The sequence below is a fragment of the Podarcis melisellensis genome, assembly GCF_964234715.1.
Source record: "Podarcis melisellensis genome assembly, chromosome: 7".
NCBI classification, from domain to species: domain Eukaryota; kingdom Metazoa; phylum Chordata; class Lepidosauria; order Squamata; family Lacertidae; genus Podarcis; species Podarcis melisellensis.
In genome coordinates this window covers 23496394-23512024 of record NC_138539.1, presented here as the reverse complement: position 1 = coordinate 23512024, position 15631 = coordinate 23496394, and the positions used below count along the sequence as shown (strand labels likewise).

The window sequence follows — 15631 nt, the reverse complement described above, 5'->3', positions numbered from 1 at the left end:
GTTGGGGAAGTTCTTTGTTTAAATGAATTGAACTGTTCCCACCACACCTAGTTGATACCATTCAGTAAGTATTCTTGCGAACAAATAGGGAGCACTGCACCTTCTCTCTTATAACACTGCAGTACTACTAATAACGATACAAAGTTATAATTTTATTAATTGGCATTGGTATTTAATAGTTGGATCCTACATCAGTCAATAATCAATCAATCAGTCTCCTTTATTGGCATAGAAAAAGTGCATCGTATACATGGATCAGCCTTTAATACCAATTTGTTACCCTGAATGAACAGATTTATATGGAAAGTAGATAAAAAGTGCATATGTGCATGTATATTTAATTTAAAGACATGGTGTTCTCTCCATAATTTCTATGTTACGAAATCATGAGCATGTTTCTTCTTGTAGCAAAAGAACCTGTTCACTAGTGATCCTTGAAAACTGTAAGGTACATGATGTTTGAGAGTGGTAAGGGAAATTGTGGTTGGATTTACAAAGTTAAGTGTGACATTTGTATTCCAAAGTGTTGGTCTATCCATATGTGCTTGGGTATAAGTAAAAAATGGCAGACTTGCATATCTCTCTTTATCATCACCACCCCTACCGTTATTAAATTTAAATTAATATTACTTCAAAGATGGCAAGGAAAAACAAACAGCCTTGTGACTGTACCGGAAGTGATGCACATTATTTGGCTGCTGACATGTGTAACTGATTGGTAAAATGAAGTTGGTGTTTTAACTAAATGATCAATACCACTATCAGTATACTTGCAAATATTTCTTTTTCCAAAGAGCTAAGCATGTTAAAAAAAATTGTTAATCAATTGTGTAAGTGCCAACTGAAATGTATCCATTTTTTTTAAAAAAGCAACACACACACACACACACCCTGGCCCCAAGTCATCACTAGGTTCTGGTAGCAGGTTACTGGTCTTGTGTTGGAAAAAATGAACTAATCTTATTTTACTGTACAGGATATGAGTAATAAAAAAAATTAATTTTTGGAAATACTTGGCAGGTTCCAGTCTTACATTTGGGGACTCTGTATAAACTTTTGGAGCCAGCTGTTCGCTGCTATGTTCATTCAATCACTATGAGGTGTTGATTTTAAAGGAATGGGTTGCTGTTTCTAAAGGTACACATTGCTAATATTTCACAGCGAGCCTGTGGACTTGCATGGATTGGTTACATTAGTCCCTTCACATAGAGGGTCAATTCATTTTCACATTCAAGAACAGGGATTAGAATTGCTTTAGCAGTATGTCAGATTTATCTAAACTCTTTAAGGCAACTTGCATCAGGGTAAGCAAGTTAGAGAGAAAAACAAATGAATTTTAAAGTAATTCACTTAGGACAGAATCTTTTTTAAAAAGAAATTCCATGCCAAAGCATGGCAAACATTGCGTGTTCTTCTTTCCTTAAATTTATACTGGAAATGTTCCAACTTTAGCTTTAATGAGTGGCAGATTCCCTTAGCTCTACTAAGGTTTATTTCGCCCTAAAGAATAATAATTGGATTGATAGTTTTTTAATCTGTTCTGCTAAATAGGCATATGTTGAAGGTCCATTTTTAAGGACAGAAGTTGTGAAACAGATGCTTTATAGACAATAAATGGAAATACCTTTTAAAACAATTTGGTGTTACAACAAATTCATAGCAAAACATTACCAAAACTAAAGATAAAAAGATGAGAGATCTATTTGACATGATAATGATCATTCTTACATTCATTTGCATTTTACTCTGACTACAGGAAAATGTTTTCAAAACTTTATATTTCAAAACAGTTATAATAAAATTATAAAATAGCTTTTCATCTAAAGGCAGTTGAAGCTAAAAAAAAAATCCTCTCAGAAACATTTGCTGCACATATGGTACAGTAGAATGTACTGATTTTTTGTATGTGTCCTGCTTTTGAGTGTGTAATATTTTCTTTAAGTTCTCCCGATTCACTGAAAACCAGTATCTTTCTCCCAGAGGAAGTATTAAAAATACAGTAAGTTTTAAAATTTGCATATTGTTAATTTTTTTTTATTTAATACAGTGTTACTAGCCATCAGGGAACTTTTTATGTGAAAGCTGTAAGTTTAAACGTCACTGTAGTTCAGTACAGTAGCTGTATTTCACATCAAACCAGAGGCTTGTTTTAAAACAAAGTTATTCAAAGATTCTGCATTATGAATAGTTGTTATTGCTACTGATGTTTAAACCCACGTGTGTTTATTTTCATGAAAATGCTTCCTTGGAATTTAGAGATTTTCTGTCAATGCTTACGTCCATGCTTAGTTCATGACACTTTACATTCCCACTATGTGGTCTGCTCACAAATTACATGTAGTGTTCAATATTCAGAAGAGCAATTTGGTCCAATAAAACACAACTGCGTAAAATATTTGAATTAGAATAATAGATTAGAATCAAATAATTGTAGAGCCGGAAGGGACCATGAGGGTCATCTAGTCCAACCCCTTTCCTTGCAGAAATCTTTTGCCCAACGTGGAGCTCAAACCGACAACCCTGAGATTAGGAATCTCAAGTTGTTACACTTCAGATATGGTATAGATTCTTAATGACAACAACAAAAAATCTGCCCTTCATCAGCATCTGCCAGGGCAAGTTAAAACTGTATAAAAAATTAAACAGTCCAAACAGAACAGAACCACAGGAATAAGGTGGAACCTGAAAACACGTGTCAGGTGTCAAAGTGCACGGTAAGGGCTGTGTCTTTAACATTTGCCGAAAGCTCTATAGCAATGAAGCTTCTGCTTCTATAGCAATGAAGCTTCTGCTTGTTCCAGAAGTAATAATTAATGATAAATAAATAGCATTTGTATGACTTTCAAGTGTTCAAAGCACTTCACATACTTTATCTCTTTGTATAGGAATCCTTGCAAAACGTAAGGAGGGTCAGTATTATTATTGACAAGTTAAGAGAGACTGGCCACCTAGGGCAGTCTGGCCACCATGGCAGATGCAAGATTCATTCTAGGATTCATTTGGAGTTCAGCCTCTTAGCAATCAGCTCTCTGTTTCATGACTTTGGCATGGGCCTTCTAAAAGAAGAAGAAGAAGAAGAAGAAGAAGAAGAAGAAGAAGAAGAAGAAGAAGAAGAGGAGGAGGAGTTTGGATTTGATATCCCGCCTTTCACTCCCCTTCAGGAGTCTCAAAGCGGCTAACATTCTCCTTTCCCTTCCTCCCCCACAACAAACACTCTGTGAGGTGAGTGGGGCTGAGAGACTTCAAAGAAGTGTGACTGGCCCAAGGTCACCCAAGCAGCTGCATGTGGAGGAGCGGAGACGCGAACCCGGTTCCCCAGATTATGAGACTACTGCTCTTAACCACTACACCACACTGGCTCTACAACAAAAATCTGCCCTTCATCAGCATCTGATCCTCACTAACTTATCTTAAAACAAGCTTTTTGCAGACAGGCCCCAAAGCAACAAACAACATGGTGGCTAAGTTTTAGTCCATGCAAATTGGCATCTTGGGGCCAATTTTCTGAGAACTTCTAATGAACTAGAGGTAGAAGTACTCATTTTGATAAATACAAACATGTTGGAGGAGAGGGCAGCCCTGTGTTGAGTTGTACCTTTACCTTCTCTCTCCATAATGTATCATAACACTTAATACTTCTCATTGGGCCAGTTCGGATGTAACAACCCCATGGTTTAGCAAACCGGGAATAAACACCAAGTTGGACCCACATGCTCTTGTCTCAGTTCTCTCATCCTCCCATTGCAAGCTAACTTCAGCTCCATGATCTTAGTTTGTTTAGAACAGAGTTCCCTGTTAGATCCCAGTGGGGATACCTGGCTTTAACATCACTTTACAGAGATCTCAACCAGAATTTATTCCTGTCTCTCTCAATGAACAATCTATATCAGTGGCTGTTGGGGCCAGAGAATGCACAATATGAGAACAGTAAGTTTAATATGTGTTAGAGAGGGAGAACTTGATATAGGCTTTTTGGCAACAGCTCCATGTTGCTTGTAGTGTGAATCCTTATACAAGTTGACATCCTTCTGCCTTAGTATGTGTTATTGTCTTAGTATGTGTTGAACTTTTGAATTGTTGAAGAAGTGTCTAAATTGTTATATGCTGTTCCCCTTGTCTACATCAGGGGAAGAGGTGAATATTGTGGTTATAACTAAACATGGAAGTTACCGGTATGTGGAATTCAAATACAAACCAGCTATAGGTTTTGTGAGAATGTGAAGTTCGGAGATTCATTTTTGGAACATTCAATGTATACACTTTAGCAAAATAATTGTACTATTGCTTTCTGTTTGTTGTAAATCACTAATTTTTAAAGTTCACATAAAATGAACATGAACTAGCCACGTTTTCAGTGAGCTTTTCCAGTGTTGCCTCTCCTAGGGATTTGCCATTTGACATTTCTGCCAATAAGCCTGTATACAGATTTAATCATATTTTTGTTTCTGTTGTATTTTCTAGGTCCAAGCGTTCTCATGTTGCAGTTAAAGAATGTATATTTGAACTTCCAAGTCTGACAATTCAAGCAACAAGAGCCCAGACCTTCCTAATGCAAGCTATTTGGCAGAGTTGGGCTTATACTGGAAATGTTAGTTCACCAGTTGTGAATGAAGCTTTAGTGAATGAAGTCTTTCAACCATCAGGTAAATACTATTTTTTTTCCTTACAAGTATACTTAACTGATATCTTTCCCAGTACAGTATTGCTTTTAGTTTTCATGTATTGAACTTTATCTTTAGAATCTAGCATTTAAATACATTTTAGTTGGAAAATCAGTTTGAATATGCTATCAATGAAATTTTCTGCTTATAGATTAAGAAGTCACCAGGCTTCACTCTTTGCAAAAGCTTCTACATGCTTTTAAAATTGCTTTTCTTCATTTTGGATGTGTCATAATATAGTAACCTAAGGAAATTTACATGTAAACCTTTGGAATAAAACGTATAGATCTTGGTTCTGTGTTTCAGCCAGGAGTGACTTGAACCAGGACACAGAGTATATATTTTACTGTATTATATTGGTTGCAGAATTGTAAATGTTTAGAGGTTGCAATGTTTGGAGGGAGGGTAGGATGTTTTGTCTTTAAAGTATGAAGACAGGCTTCTGTAACAGCTTTATATGCTGTAGTGAATGTTTATGTCTGTCTTATAAATGTGTTTCGATCTTGTTCTATTGTTATGCCTGGGAAAAATGCAAAACAACTTTTAGTGTAAAGAAAAATATGGCAGATACTCTGTTTCTTTCACTACATGCGCCATTGCACCCACTCTACCTTGGACTTTTCTGTGTTGTGAATGGTGGTTGGGGCAGGTATTAAATTGAATGAATGAGTAAATAAATACAGGCACCCCCCCACGTACGTGTGATTGTGTATACGCATGGTACCAGGAATAGAATCATATCACAAAATGGCGGGAGCTGGAGAGCCCTTGTGGCTTACGAGGAGAACCTCCGCAGAGCCCAAAGAGGACCCTAGTGAGGGCATAGGTAAAGGTAAAGGTACCCCTGCCCGTACGGGCCAGTCGTGTCCGACTCTAGGGTTGTGCACCCATCTCACTTAAGAGGCCGGGGGCCAGCGCTGTCCGAAGACACTTCCGGGTCACGTGGCCAGCATGACAAGCTGCATCTGGCGAGCCACCGCAGCACACGAAAACGCCGTTTACCTTCCCGCTAGTAAGGGGTCCCTATTTATCTACTTGCACCCGGGGTGCTTTTGAACTGCTAGGTTGGCAGGCGCTGGGACCGAGCAACGGGAGCGCACCCCACCGCGGGGATTCGAACCGCCGACCAGACAATCGGCAAGTCCTAGGCGCTGAGGTTTTACCCACAGCGCCAGCCGGAAGCCCCAAATAGACCTCAGGAGCACCAGAACTTTATTTAGGCTGCTCAGCCTCCCTGCCTAACAGCTGACACACAGGTTAGCACAGCAGCAGCAGCAGCAGCAGCAGCAGCAGTGTTCCTGCAGATCCTCCAGCTGATTCCAGAGCTTCAACTCTAGATATTTTGGTCTGGATTGGAGAGAGAGCTGGAGAGCAGGGGAAAATAGGCATTTACAGGCTTTTTAGAGGGTGCTCCCCACTTTATGCGATTTCACTTATGCACATGGGGGTGCAGAATGTAACCTCCGCAAAAGTGGGGCTACGCCCTTACACTTTAAAAGCCTGAGAAGAAAACAGCATTCATCAGGAGAGATTACCCTCTGCCCCGTGGCTTACCTGGCTTGGTTTTGCGCACTTGGGTGCAGAGCAGGAATACACCCGTTGTGCTGAATCAAAGAGGCTAGTTAGAACCATTGGGGGGGGGGCTGTGCATAATTACTGTTCTTTATTAATTTATATACTGTTTAATGCCAAAATAGGTTTCAAAGCAGGTTACTTCAGAGGTTTATTTTTTCCTCTCTGCTTTCCACCTGTCTGGGAGTCAGGGCTGAGCAATAGAGCAGCATCATGGCACCCCCTTCAGTTGTTCCCTCACAGAGTGAGCCCTTTCCTCTCCTCCATTGGGGGAGGGAGATGAAGGGACCACCCAAGATCCATGGCTGTGGTGTGACCCACCCAGCTGCCACACTCCCACAAGCATGCGCTTGGTTGAGGAAGGAGAGTTGGCATGCCAGTTCTGGTCCAGCAGCTTCCAGAAACCTTAAAGTGGCACCCAGCAGCAGCAGCAACTAGAGCTCGCAGATGCCAAGAGAAGCAGTAAAGATGCTGCAATTAATACCCCCAAAATAATGCTCCCGGGAATCTCTCCTATTTTCTCACCCTTTTTAACCTCAAGAATTTTACCAACAGCATTGTGGTTGCTCCAGTCTGTTTTTTCCTCTCAGTGTCTCAGAGCAGGCATATGGGAGAAGCATTGCTCCTATTAGCATTTTCTCTTTTGAAGCAGTTGTGGGTGAAAGTGCCTAATTGCAGTACTGAGGCCTAGCAAATTTGATGGGAAATGGGTAAGCAGTACTGTACTGTTAGTGAATTGAGGGTTAGTATGTTTCTTAGTGGAGTGTGGGCTGCAGCACATTGTGGTGGGTGCTTAAAATGGCTGCTGGATTTAAGCGTCATGAGAAGCTCAGGATAGTTTCCCATCCAGGACAGACCGGTTGTTGCCAGAAAGCTGGTTTCTCTCCTTTGGTGGAAGCTTGGCAACCCTCTTAAACTCCATTGCAGCTTTGTGTGGAAACGAATGGGTCATCTCGCTCCTTATTCGCTCCAGAAAACACTACAGTGGTACTTTGGGTTAAGTACTTAATTCGTTCCAGAGGTCCGTTCTTAACCTGAAACTGTTCTTAACCTGAGGTACCACTTTAGCTAATGGGCCTTCCGCTGCCACTGCATGCTGCCGTCGATTTCTGTTCTCATCCTGAAGCAAAGTTCTTAACCCGAGGTGCTATTTCTGCGTTAGTGAATTCTGTAACCTGAAGCGTATGTAACCTGAAGCGTATGTAACCCGATGTACCACTGTACATTTTTCCTTTCAATCTTGAGACACAGAGGTAAGAACAGCATGTAAAAGAAGGCAACTCTTTGTTACTCCTCATGAGCAGATACCCCCCCCCCGTCTTTTTGTCCTTAATGTGGTGCAGGGTGTAGTACGAAAAGGGGAAAATGGCAACCCTGAGGGGATAGCCTTTGAGGGAAGGAATGGTGGCTCCTAGACCTAGACCTCCTCCTTCCCTCAGCAAAGCTGACCACCTCCCTCTGAAAAATTAGCACAATGTTGTCAAGGAGCTGAGGCACACACTGGAAACAGGCACACAAAGGGACCTCTCTCATTCTCCCCCCCCCCCCGTGTGTGTGTGTGTGTAAATCCAAGGACCATGCTGCGCTTTCTCTCTCTCTCCGTGTGTGTGTGTGTGTGTGCGCGTGCGTGCGCAGGGTAAACTACTCCCCCTGCAGACTCCCATGTCCCCTATTTGTGTTGCTTTTCCGTGTTCAGGCTTAATTTGATAGGGCGATTGTTGTGTTGTGAATGGAATAGGATGCTAAAAAGAATGTTCCTTCAGAATGGTGGGATGCTCTTGGGGGTGGTCTTATTTCTTTAAAGTTAGGCTAGCCCTCTCCAGATAGGAGGAGCGTAACTGGGCCACCAGCTGAGGCTAGTGTGCCCGAGAGGCCACTTGAGCCTCAAGTGACGCTGGTGGAGCCGTAAGTATTCCCAACCTAGTTACCTCCTCCTTCAGAGGGAGTGTAACTCCATCAAGAACAGGCTACTTCCCACCCATCTGGTCTAGGGAACCACCATGAGCAGTGCCTCAGTCTTGTCTGGATTAAGTTTCCGTTTATCGGCTTTCATTCAGTTTTCCCCCAACCAATTTATTCTAAAGAAAAATTAAAAGTAGTTGAATTCTCTTTAATACTCTTTTCAGAAGCAATGAATGATTTTTGCCCAGGGAATGCTGATTGGCTGTTGAAGGACACGTTTCAGAAATAAATACAATGGGATATAAATATATTACCAGAGTTACAAGAACGACTCAAGAACATTTATGTTTTATCATCAACTGTTATTGTTAAAATACGTTTGGGTAGAAAATGGAAATTTATTTTTTTGCCTAAGTAAAAATCAATTTATCTCGGGAAAGTTAAAGTATATTGAATTGGTATAGTGTGAAGTGGTCAAGTTTTTGTTTCAGCCCTGAACTTCTTAGATGATTTTAGGCAAGACACTATATTTTGGTTTGCCTGTAATAATTATATTAGTAGCATAATTTTATTTGTATAACTGGGAAGAAAGCTTAGCAAAAAAATACTTGCTGCATACATTGCACAACATAATAAGTTTACCAGCGAAAGATTGCCACTGGCAATTCTAGGCCTTTCAGTATGCATTATGCATTATGTTTTCAAATTTCTGTTTATCATAAACCTACTTTACTTTTTAAGTGTATCCTAGAATACCCTGTACAACTAGAAAGGTACTAGATGAAGATGTCCGAAGTGAAGATCTAGGTTTAATATTATTTGTTTTAAACTGAATAACTACATTAATAAAAGCTATCATCTCCTGTTTTAGAGTTCTCATTATATGGTTATATTTAGTGCACCTAAAATATCTGGCAATAGGCCTGCTAGAATGCTAGGAAAGCATGGATGCAGTTGCACATGCTTTGGTTTTCTCAAGAAACTGGAATTGCTGCTGCACTCTCCTTGTACTGTTCAGGTAGTTCATAATTTTGTTGACAGTCCAGTTCCATTAATCTGGTATTTTTAGTAAAATTGCTTGCAGACCTTAAATTTCTCTGCTTAAGGTGATCAAATAGGCATTTGCATCCTTCATGTAAATGATGTATTTAAGTTAAAATAAAATCTACTTTCCAGAAAGTAACTGCAAAACTATTTTATGCAAGACTTCATGTGGGATACCTTAATGGTTGAATAATAAATTTTACCTCATAAAAATGAAATTCAATAATACAGTAGCTTTCTCAGCGCAGTAGCATCTGGTTAAATCTCAGGAGAGCCAATATTTTCCAACTCATTAGGATCATGTCATTCTGTATGTCGTCAACATTGACTTAGCCAAGCTACCTTTACTTACATAACCACCAAACTATTAAATAGGTCTCTTGTGGAGTGAAGTCAAATATTCCTCTTATTTTCCTTTTGCCTTAGAAGAAGAGAAGAAAATGTACATGTTGTAACATTTAAACATCTGGTCGAAACCACATCAGGGTAATGCTGAGGAAAGTAACAGGATTCAGAATTCTTCCCAGGTGTGCATATAAAAAGGGTTTTGGAGTTGCTGCATAGTTCTTTAACCACTTAGGAAAAAGATTGAAATATAGTGATTTGCTGTTCTAATGCCCCTGTTTGAAATCTGCTTTCCCCCTCTTTCTCCTCTTTTTAAAAAACATTTCTGAGTTCAGTTGTAATGCAGGTTGTTGAGCTTTAATCATTTCCTTCCAATGTACTGGTTGGAATGTGTGTTCCACATAATACAGCCAAGACTGGTGCTTATTTTGGGCGCTGCAAGTTTTGATTTTAAGCAGTGTGCAATCTGTGTTCAGGGTTGTGTTTTCATGAGTAATTGCTTGGTTGTGTTCAGAGCACATATGGAAGAGCCTTGCAATGTGTAAATGTTTCGTTGTCTCCTGTAGATCATTGTACTTCCAAGAGTTTTGATCCCTGAATAGGCTCCTGTGCTCAGAGCTATTGTGCTGTCTTAAATCTGTATTTCACAGATGGGTTTAGCATGCCATTCCAGAGAAACTCATGTTTTGCCTGTGGCTTGCTAGAAGTTGGTATGGGTTGATATCTGTCACCATAAGGGCTCTTGGCATTTCCTAGTCTCTTAAAAGCAGATTTTTTGCTGCTGGTGAGTTTGTAGCAGGGGTGCCAACTTGAATAAATTATTGTGGGGTCCCAGGTAAGTCCTGCCCCACATAATTGATCACATGATGCAGTGCACATGCTCCATTTGAATGGGAATGCCCATCAACTTTGCGGGGGCCCAGCCCCTCAAATATTTTATTGTGGGGGCCGAAGCCCTCACGGCCCCTAGGAGTTGGCTGCTATGGTTTGTAGGGATACTTCAGAGTGATTTAAATGGATCTCCTACTCAGATTGTCATGAACTTGGATGAACACTTCAGGTATTTTTCAGAATTGGGTTGCAGGTAGAGGAGAAAGTGGGAGAGGTAGGCAACACTGCACAAGCAAGATTCAGAAAGAAATATAGGGAATTACAGTGGTACCTCAGGTTACATACGCTTCAGGTTACATATGCTTCAGGTTACAGACTCCGCTAACCCAAAAATAGTACCTTGGGTTATGAACTTTGCTTCAGGATGAGAACAGAAATCGTGCTCCGGCGGTGTGGCAGCAGTCGGAGGCTCCATTAGCTAAAGTGGTGCTTCAGGTTAAGAACAGTTTCAGGTTAAGAACAGACCTCCGGAACAAATTAAGTACTTAACCCGATGTACCACTGTACATAGAATATGTGTGGTAAGCCTGCTCAGTTTTGCTATTGGATGAGATCATGTCTCATGTAACCTAGTTCTTAAGCATTTAAAGGGCTTATGCTTAAAAAGTTTTCTTCAGTTTCTGTAGAAGAAAGGCAGGATATAAATTTTAAAAAATTAATTAAATTTCATTATTGAGAACCCAGCTTCGTCACTGATCACTTTGGTAGCTGCCCACTTTGAACGCAAGCTGCCTGCCTTTTTGTCTACTGTAAAGCCATTGTAAATGTTTATTTCATTTAGTTCTTGGAAGTCTAGGTGTTTTGTTAGCTATCCAGGATATTAATGCCCCAGAAAAGTGAAGTGTAAATATTGTAATTAGCAATCTGAAGATAGCACAGCTGATTTAAGATGACTTCAACAAGAAAATGACAGTCAAGCACAACTTCCTTGCAAATCTGTGCAAGAAATACACACTGCGTAGTCTTGAGCCAAGATAGATGCTGACAGCTGAGATAGCTTCAAAGAGTTGCTGTTCCAAATGCTCGCAGTAGAAAGAGCTTCAAAGGCAAACTGACTCAGCTGTTTCCCCCCCCCAAAAAAAGTATTCTCACACTCTTAATCCTGTGCTTTCATTACCTGTCACCTTTTCCCATGCAAAGTTGAGTAGTTAGTGTGTGCTATCACTTAAATTGGTAGAAGTAAGCTCTGAGATTGTTGAATTGTGTGGTACATTGTGGTGAAAGAGAGAAACAGGGTGCTTTGTTAAGCAAATAGTTCTGCAGTTCTGCTCATTCTACTAGGTACCCCACTGGTTATGTAGCATTGTATGTTTTCCTGTGCTCCTTGAACCATTAGTTCATTTTGCTGTTTCCCAGCATCCCCTACCCCAGTGGATTTTTCATTTTCATTTCAATTCATTTTGCTGTTTCCCAGCATCCCCTACCCCAGTGGATTTTTGATTGCCTCAGTGTTAAGAACTGGATGAGAGCAGCAGTGGGTCTCGTGCACAGGAGGCATAGAAGGCAATAGAGAGAGGCCATCCTAGACTTCATTGAAACTGCTCTACTTGGTGCTTTTCATGGGCAGTGGGCAGGATTCCCTCTCAAATTTATAATCCTAAATTTAATTATGTGTGTGTAGCTCCTAATTTTTGGCCGCCTCATGAAAAGAGAAGACTCTGTGGAAAAAACTCTGGTGTTGGGTAAGATTCAGGGCACAAGGAGAAGGGGACGACAGAGGGAGAGATGGTTGGACAGTGTTATAGAAGCGACCAGCATGAATTTGACAAAACTCCAGGAGGCAATGGAAGACAGGAGTGTCTGGTGTGCTCTGGTCTGTGCTCTGGTCCATGGGGTCACGAAGAGTCAGACACGATTAATCGACTAAACAACAACAAGCTCCTAATTTAAATTCATTAGCTTCATGCCTGTAAGCAGGAATACTGTTGTTGTTGTTGATGATGATGATGCAATATTCAAAGCATCAGTGATCAAATCACAATCATCAATAAATACAAGTAATCTTGCCTGAATTTCAGCAGTGCATGATTCCACAGTTAACTGTATTGTTATTATAGGCGACCAACTTGATTATGAGTCCTGGAATACCTGCTACCTGCCTTGCAGGCCTTTTCCCACCTGGCCTGGGAGGGTGGGGTTCTGGCTGACTCTAGCTACAAAAGCAGAAGCTGCTGAACAGAATCTTGGGCTGGGGTATTCTTCAGTTTTTGTTGGAGGTGAGGAGTTGTTGCCTATGTCAATGTTTTGTAGCTTTACTTTGGATCTTAAGATTTATGTGTAAATTGTTCAGTGTGGCTGTGTACATTTTATGTTTTGTTTATTGTTTATGACTACTTTTTTATGCTTGTAGCCACTTTATAGTTCAAATTGGGAAAAATAAATACAGTAAATGGATAAAAGTACAAAGATTCACAAAATGTTTAGGCATATGCGTACCCGTGTCCCCCCAGAAAAAAAGCACTGCTTATAGCTATGTAATTTTTTAATGCTAGAAGCCGCCTTGAAGATGGTTTTAACCTTGGCAAGGTGGCATACAAATAAAATGATTGATTTCTTTTGTGTGTAACTCCAAATATCCAAACCTCAAAAAGTTTGTACCTCCAACTACTTGGGTTAATGTCAGTCTGGATCTGTGTATTTTCTTGTTGAGTCGTAAACATAAAGAACCCCAGCTTTCTGATAGATAGTTTATATTGAATTTGCTGACTTCAACGAAGATAATTTTGGCCAGGCCTTTGAAACTTGGATGACTAAAACTTGAGATAGGTTGGTTTTTACAGCAAGAGCGTAGGAATCAAAATGCAGGATCTGTTGCTCATCAGAATTTCCAGGCTCTTACTACCAAAACACTTTAAGTTTATTCTTGAACCCGAGTTTCATCAGTATTGCTAAGGGCTGTTTAATGCTGTTACTTTGTACATTTCGGCACCTGTTTCACAGAAAAGAGTCTTCTTTCTAGGATTTATGTGCACAATAGAGTTGTCTTCTAGATTGTTTTCATCTGTGTTAGGAACTGTTTGATATTTAAGTTGCACAACTGTTTCCCAACAAAAGTCATGTGACATCAGCACTGAGGTGCAATAAGAGCTCTCTTAGGATTACATTAAACAGAATGGAAGACTTTGAGTATGTAAGGTTGTGTGGCCTTGAGTACAGTTTATATTTGATATATGAGCTGTCACATAGCTGTTGCATGACTGAGATGTGCCTGTAAGCAATGTACTATGCAGATGGGTTTTCTCTGAAACAAAGCCAGAGACTAAATCTGAATGTGTTCATTTGGAGGGTAGAGAAGACTTCATAAAACATATGGAAGCATTTCTATGTTTTTATTAAATAGGCCTTTTAGTATTTAAGTGGTTTTGATAATAAGGTTGATGCCAGTTACCTGAAATTTCAATGTCTGAATCTAGATGTGGGAGATATAGTTAGAATAATATGGTGAGGAATTAATTTCTTTGTAAGTTAACAGTTTTTTTAAAAGTATGGTTAGTTATTAAGTATTAAGTATTGCAGTTAGTAAATGCCTCAAACGAGTTATTTTTTGTCTTCACTAAGCATACTTATCCAAGGACTTCCTAGGAAAATTTCTTCCTACTCATTAAATAATAATATATTTTTGCTTTGGATGTAATCCTTTGGGGTCCTATGTAATTTATGGACCAAATTCCGACCATGCATTGTGTTTCACTGTGGTTCCCAAGACTGACTGGACAAGACTTCCTTTCATGTTTCTCAACTGTTTTAATCTGTAATCTGATCTCTGATAAATTTCCACTCTGACTTGCATAAGCCCTTCAAGCTTCCACATGTCCTCACCCCTTTTCCTCTTTATTTTCTAATTGTATCTGTGGCTTGCTCATATTCTTTATACTTTTAATTTCCCCTCAGTGTTATATTGGACTAGTCCTCAGTTTCCTAGAATGTGCTGTATCATACATGATGGCCTCTTCTTTACACTTGGCACCAGTCCTCATCCCTTTCCTGCTTCATCCAATATTTATTGGTTAGTTTTCCTTTCTCAACTCACTTTACACATTTTTCTCTAGCACCTCCATCCTTCTTCCCTTTTTGGGTTTTCCCCTAAAGCTTAAGTTATTTCTCTTTTCAACATAGATTGATTTTTAATGTCTTTTACCATACATACTCTGTTTTTGATTTCTGCTCTATATCTTCCAACCTCTGTTAAAGTGAGCCTCAGGTATATCCATTGCAGCATGCAATTTCTTATCTTTTATTTCCCATTTATTTCTGTTTACTAGATCATGCAGCTTTTCTTCTGTGTCTACCATTACTTATTGTTTCAATGTAAAACCTATATGAGATCTTAATTAGTAGTGGCTCCCATTTTTATAGCAGTGCTTTTCACTGAAGAGAGTTCTCTAGGGCAGTGTTTCCCAACCTTGGGCCTCCAGCTGTTTTTGGACTACAACTCCCATCAACCTTAGCTAGGAAGACCAGTGGTCAGGGATGATGGGAATTGTAGTCTGAAAACAGCTGGAGGCCCAAGGTTGGGAAACACTGCTCTAGGGCTACTCACCTAAAAACTTATGGATGTCAGTGAAGGTGTGGAGCATGCAGGAAAGGGTTAACTCCTCTTCTGGAAGGCAGGGTCAAAACTGGCCAGTCTGAAGAGGAGTGAACCAGCCTGGACTCTGCCTTTGTTGGAAGAACAGAGTTCTTGGCTTCTACATGCCATTTCTGAGGGTGCAGGGCAGCTGCTTTTTCTTGAAAGATGTAGGGAAAGGGGTTGTTTTTGTTTGTGGTTTGTCCTGTTGCCTCCTTCACTTCTGGTATTCCAGTTACTGATGTTGTTAGGAAAGGCAAAGAAGGGTGTTTGAGTGGGAATAGCAGGTATTTATGCGTGGAAAATGGGGCCCACAAAGTCACAGAGGTAGACAGCAGTATGTGTCTAAAGAGTGGCATGCTGCAAAGCAGCACCACAAAGCCGGTCCAAGGAGGAGAACAGTAGAGTGGCTTGGCACCCTTACTGCTCACATGGCAGCAATTATTTTCCAAAAGCAGGCAAGGTAGCAGGAAAACAGCTTAACACACTTCTTGCTACCCTGCCAATGCTTGTTTCCCTATCACTCCTTGGAGAGGGTTGATCTCCTCCTGCTTCTGTAGCCCACCCTCATGCTCACTGGGATTCAGGTGGGGGTTTCTGAGGAGAATCAGGCAGGAGGACAGTCTCTCTCATCTCTTCCTCCACTTTA

General features: G+C 40.3%; 1 protein-coding gene across 5 annotated transcripts in view; it reads left to right on the top strand.

Moving 5' to 3' along the window:
- The window catches only part of VPS13B (vacuolar protein sorting 13 homolog B), a 353019-nt gene that overhangs the window by 68547 nt on the left and 268841 nt on the right, over positions 1 to 15631 (top strand). For all 5 annotated transcript variants that reach the window (XM_081919663.1, XM_081919665.1, XM_081919662.1 and 2 more), the window contains exon 17: positions 4462 to 4643. In XM_081919663.1, coding sequence (XP_081775789.1) covers positions 4462 to 4643 — 182 coding nt within the window. The remainder of the gene's footprint in view (positions 1 to 4461; positions 4644 to 15631) is intronic.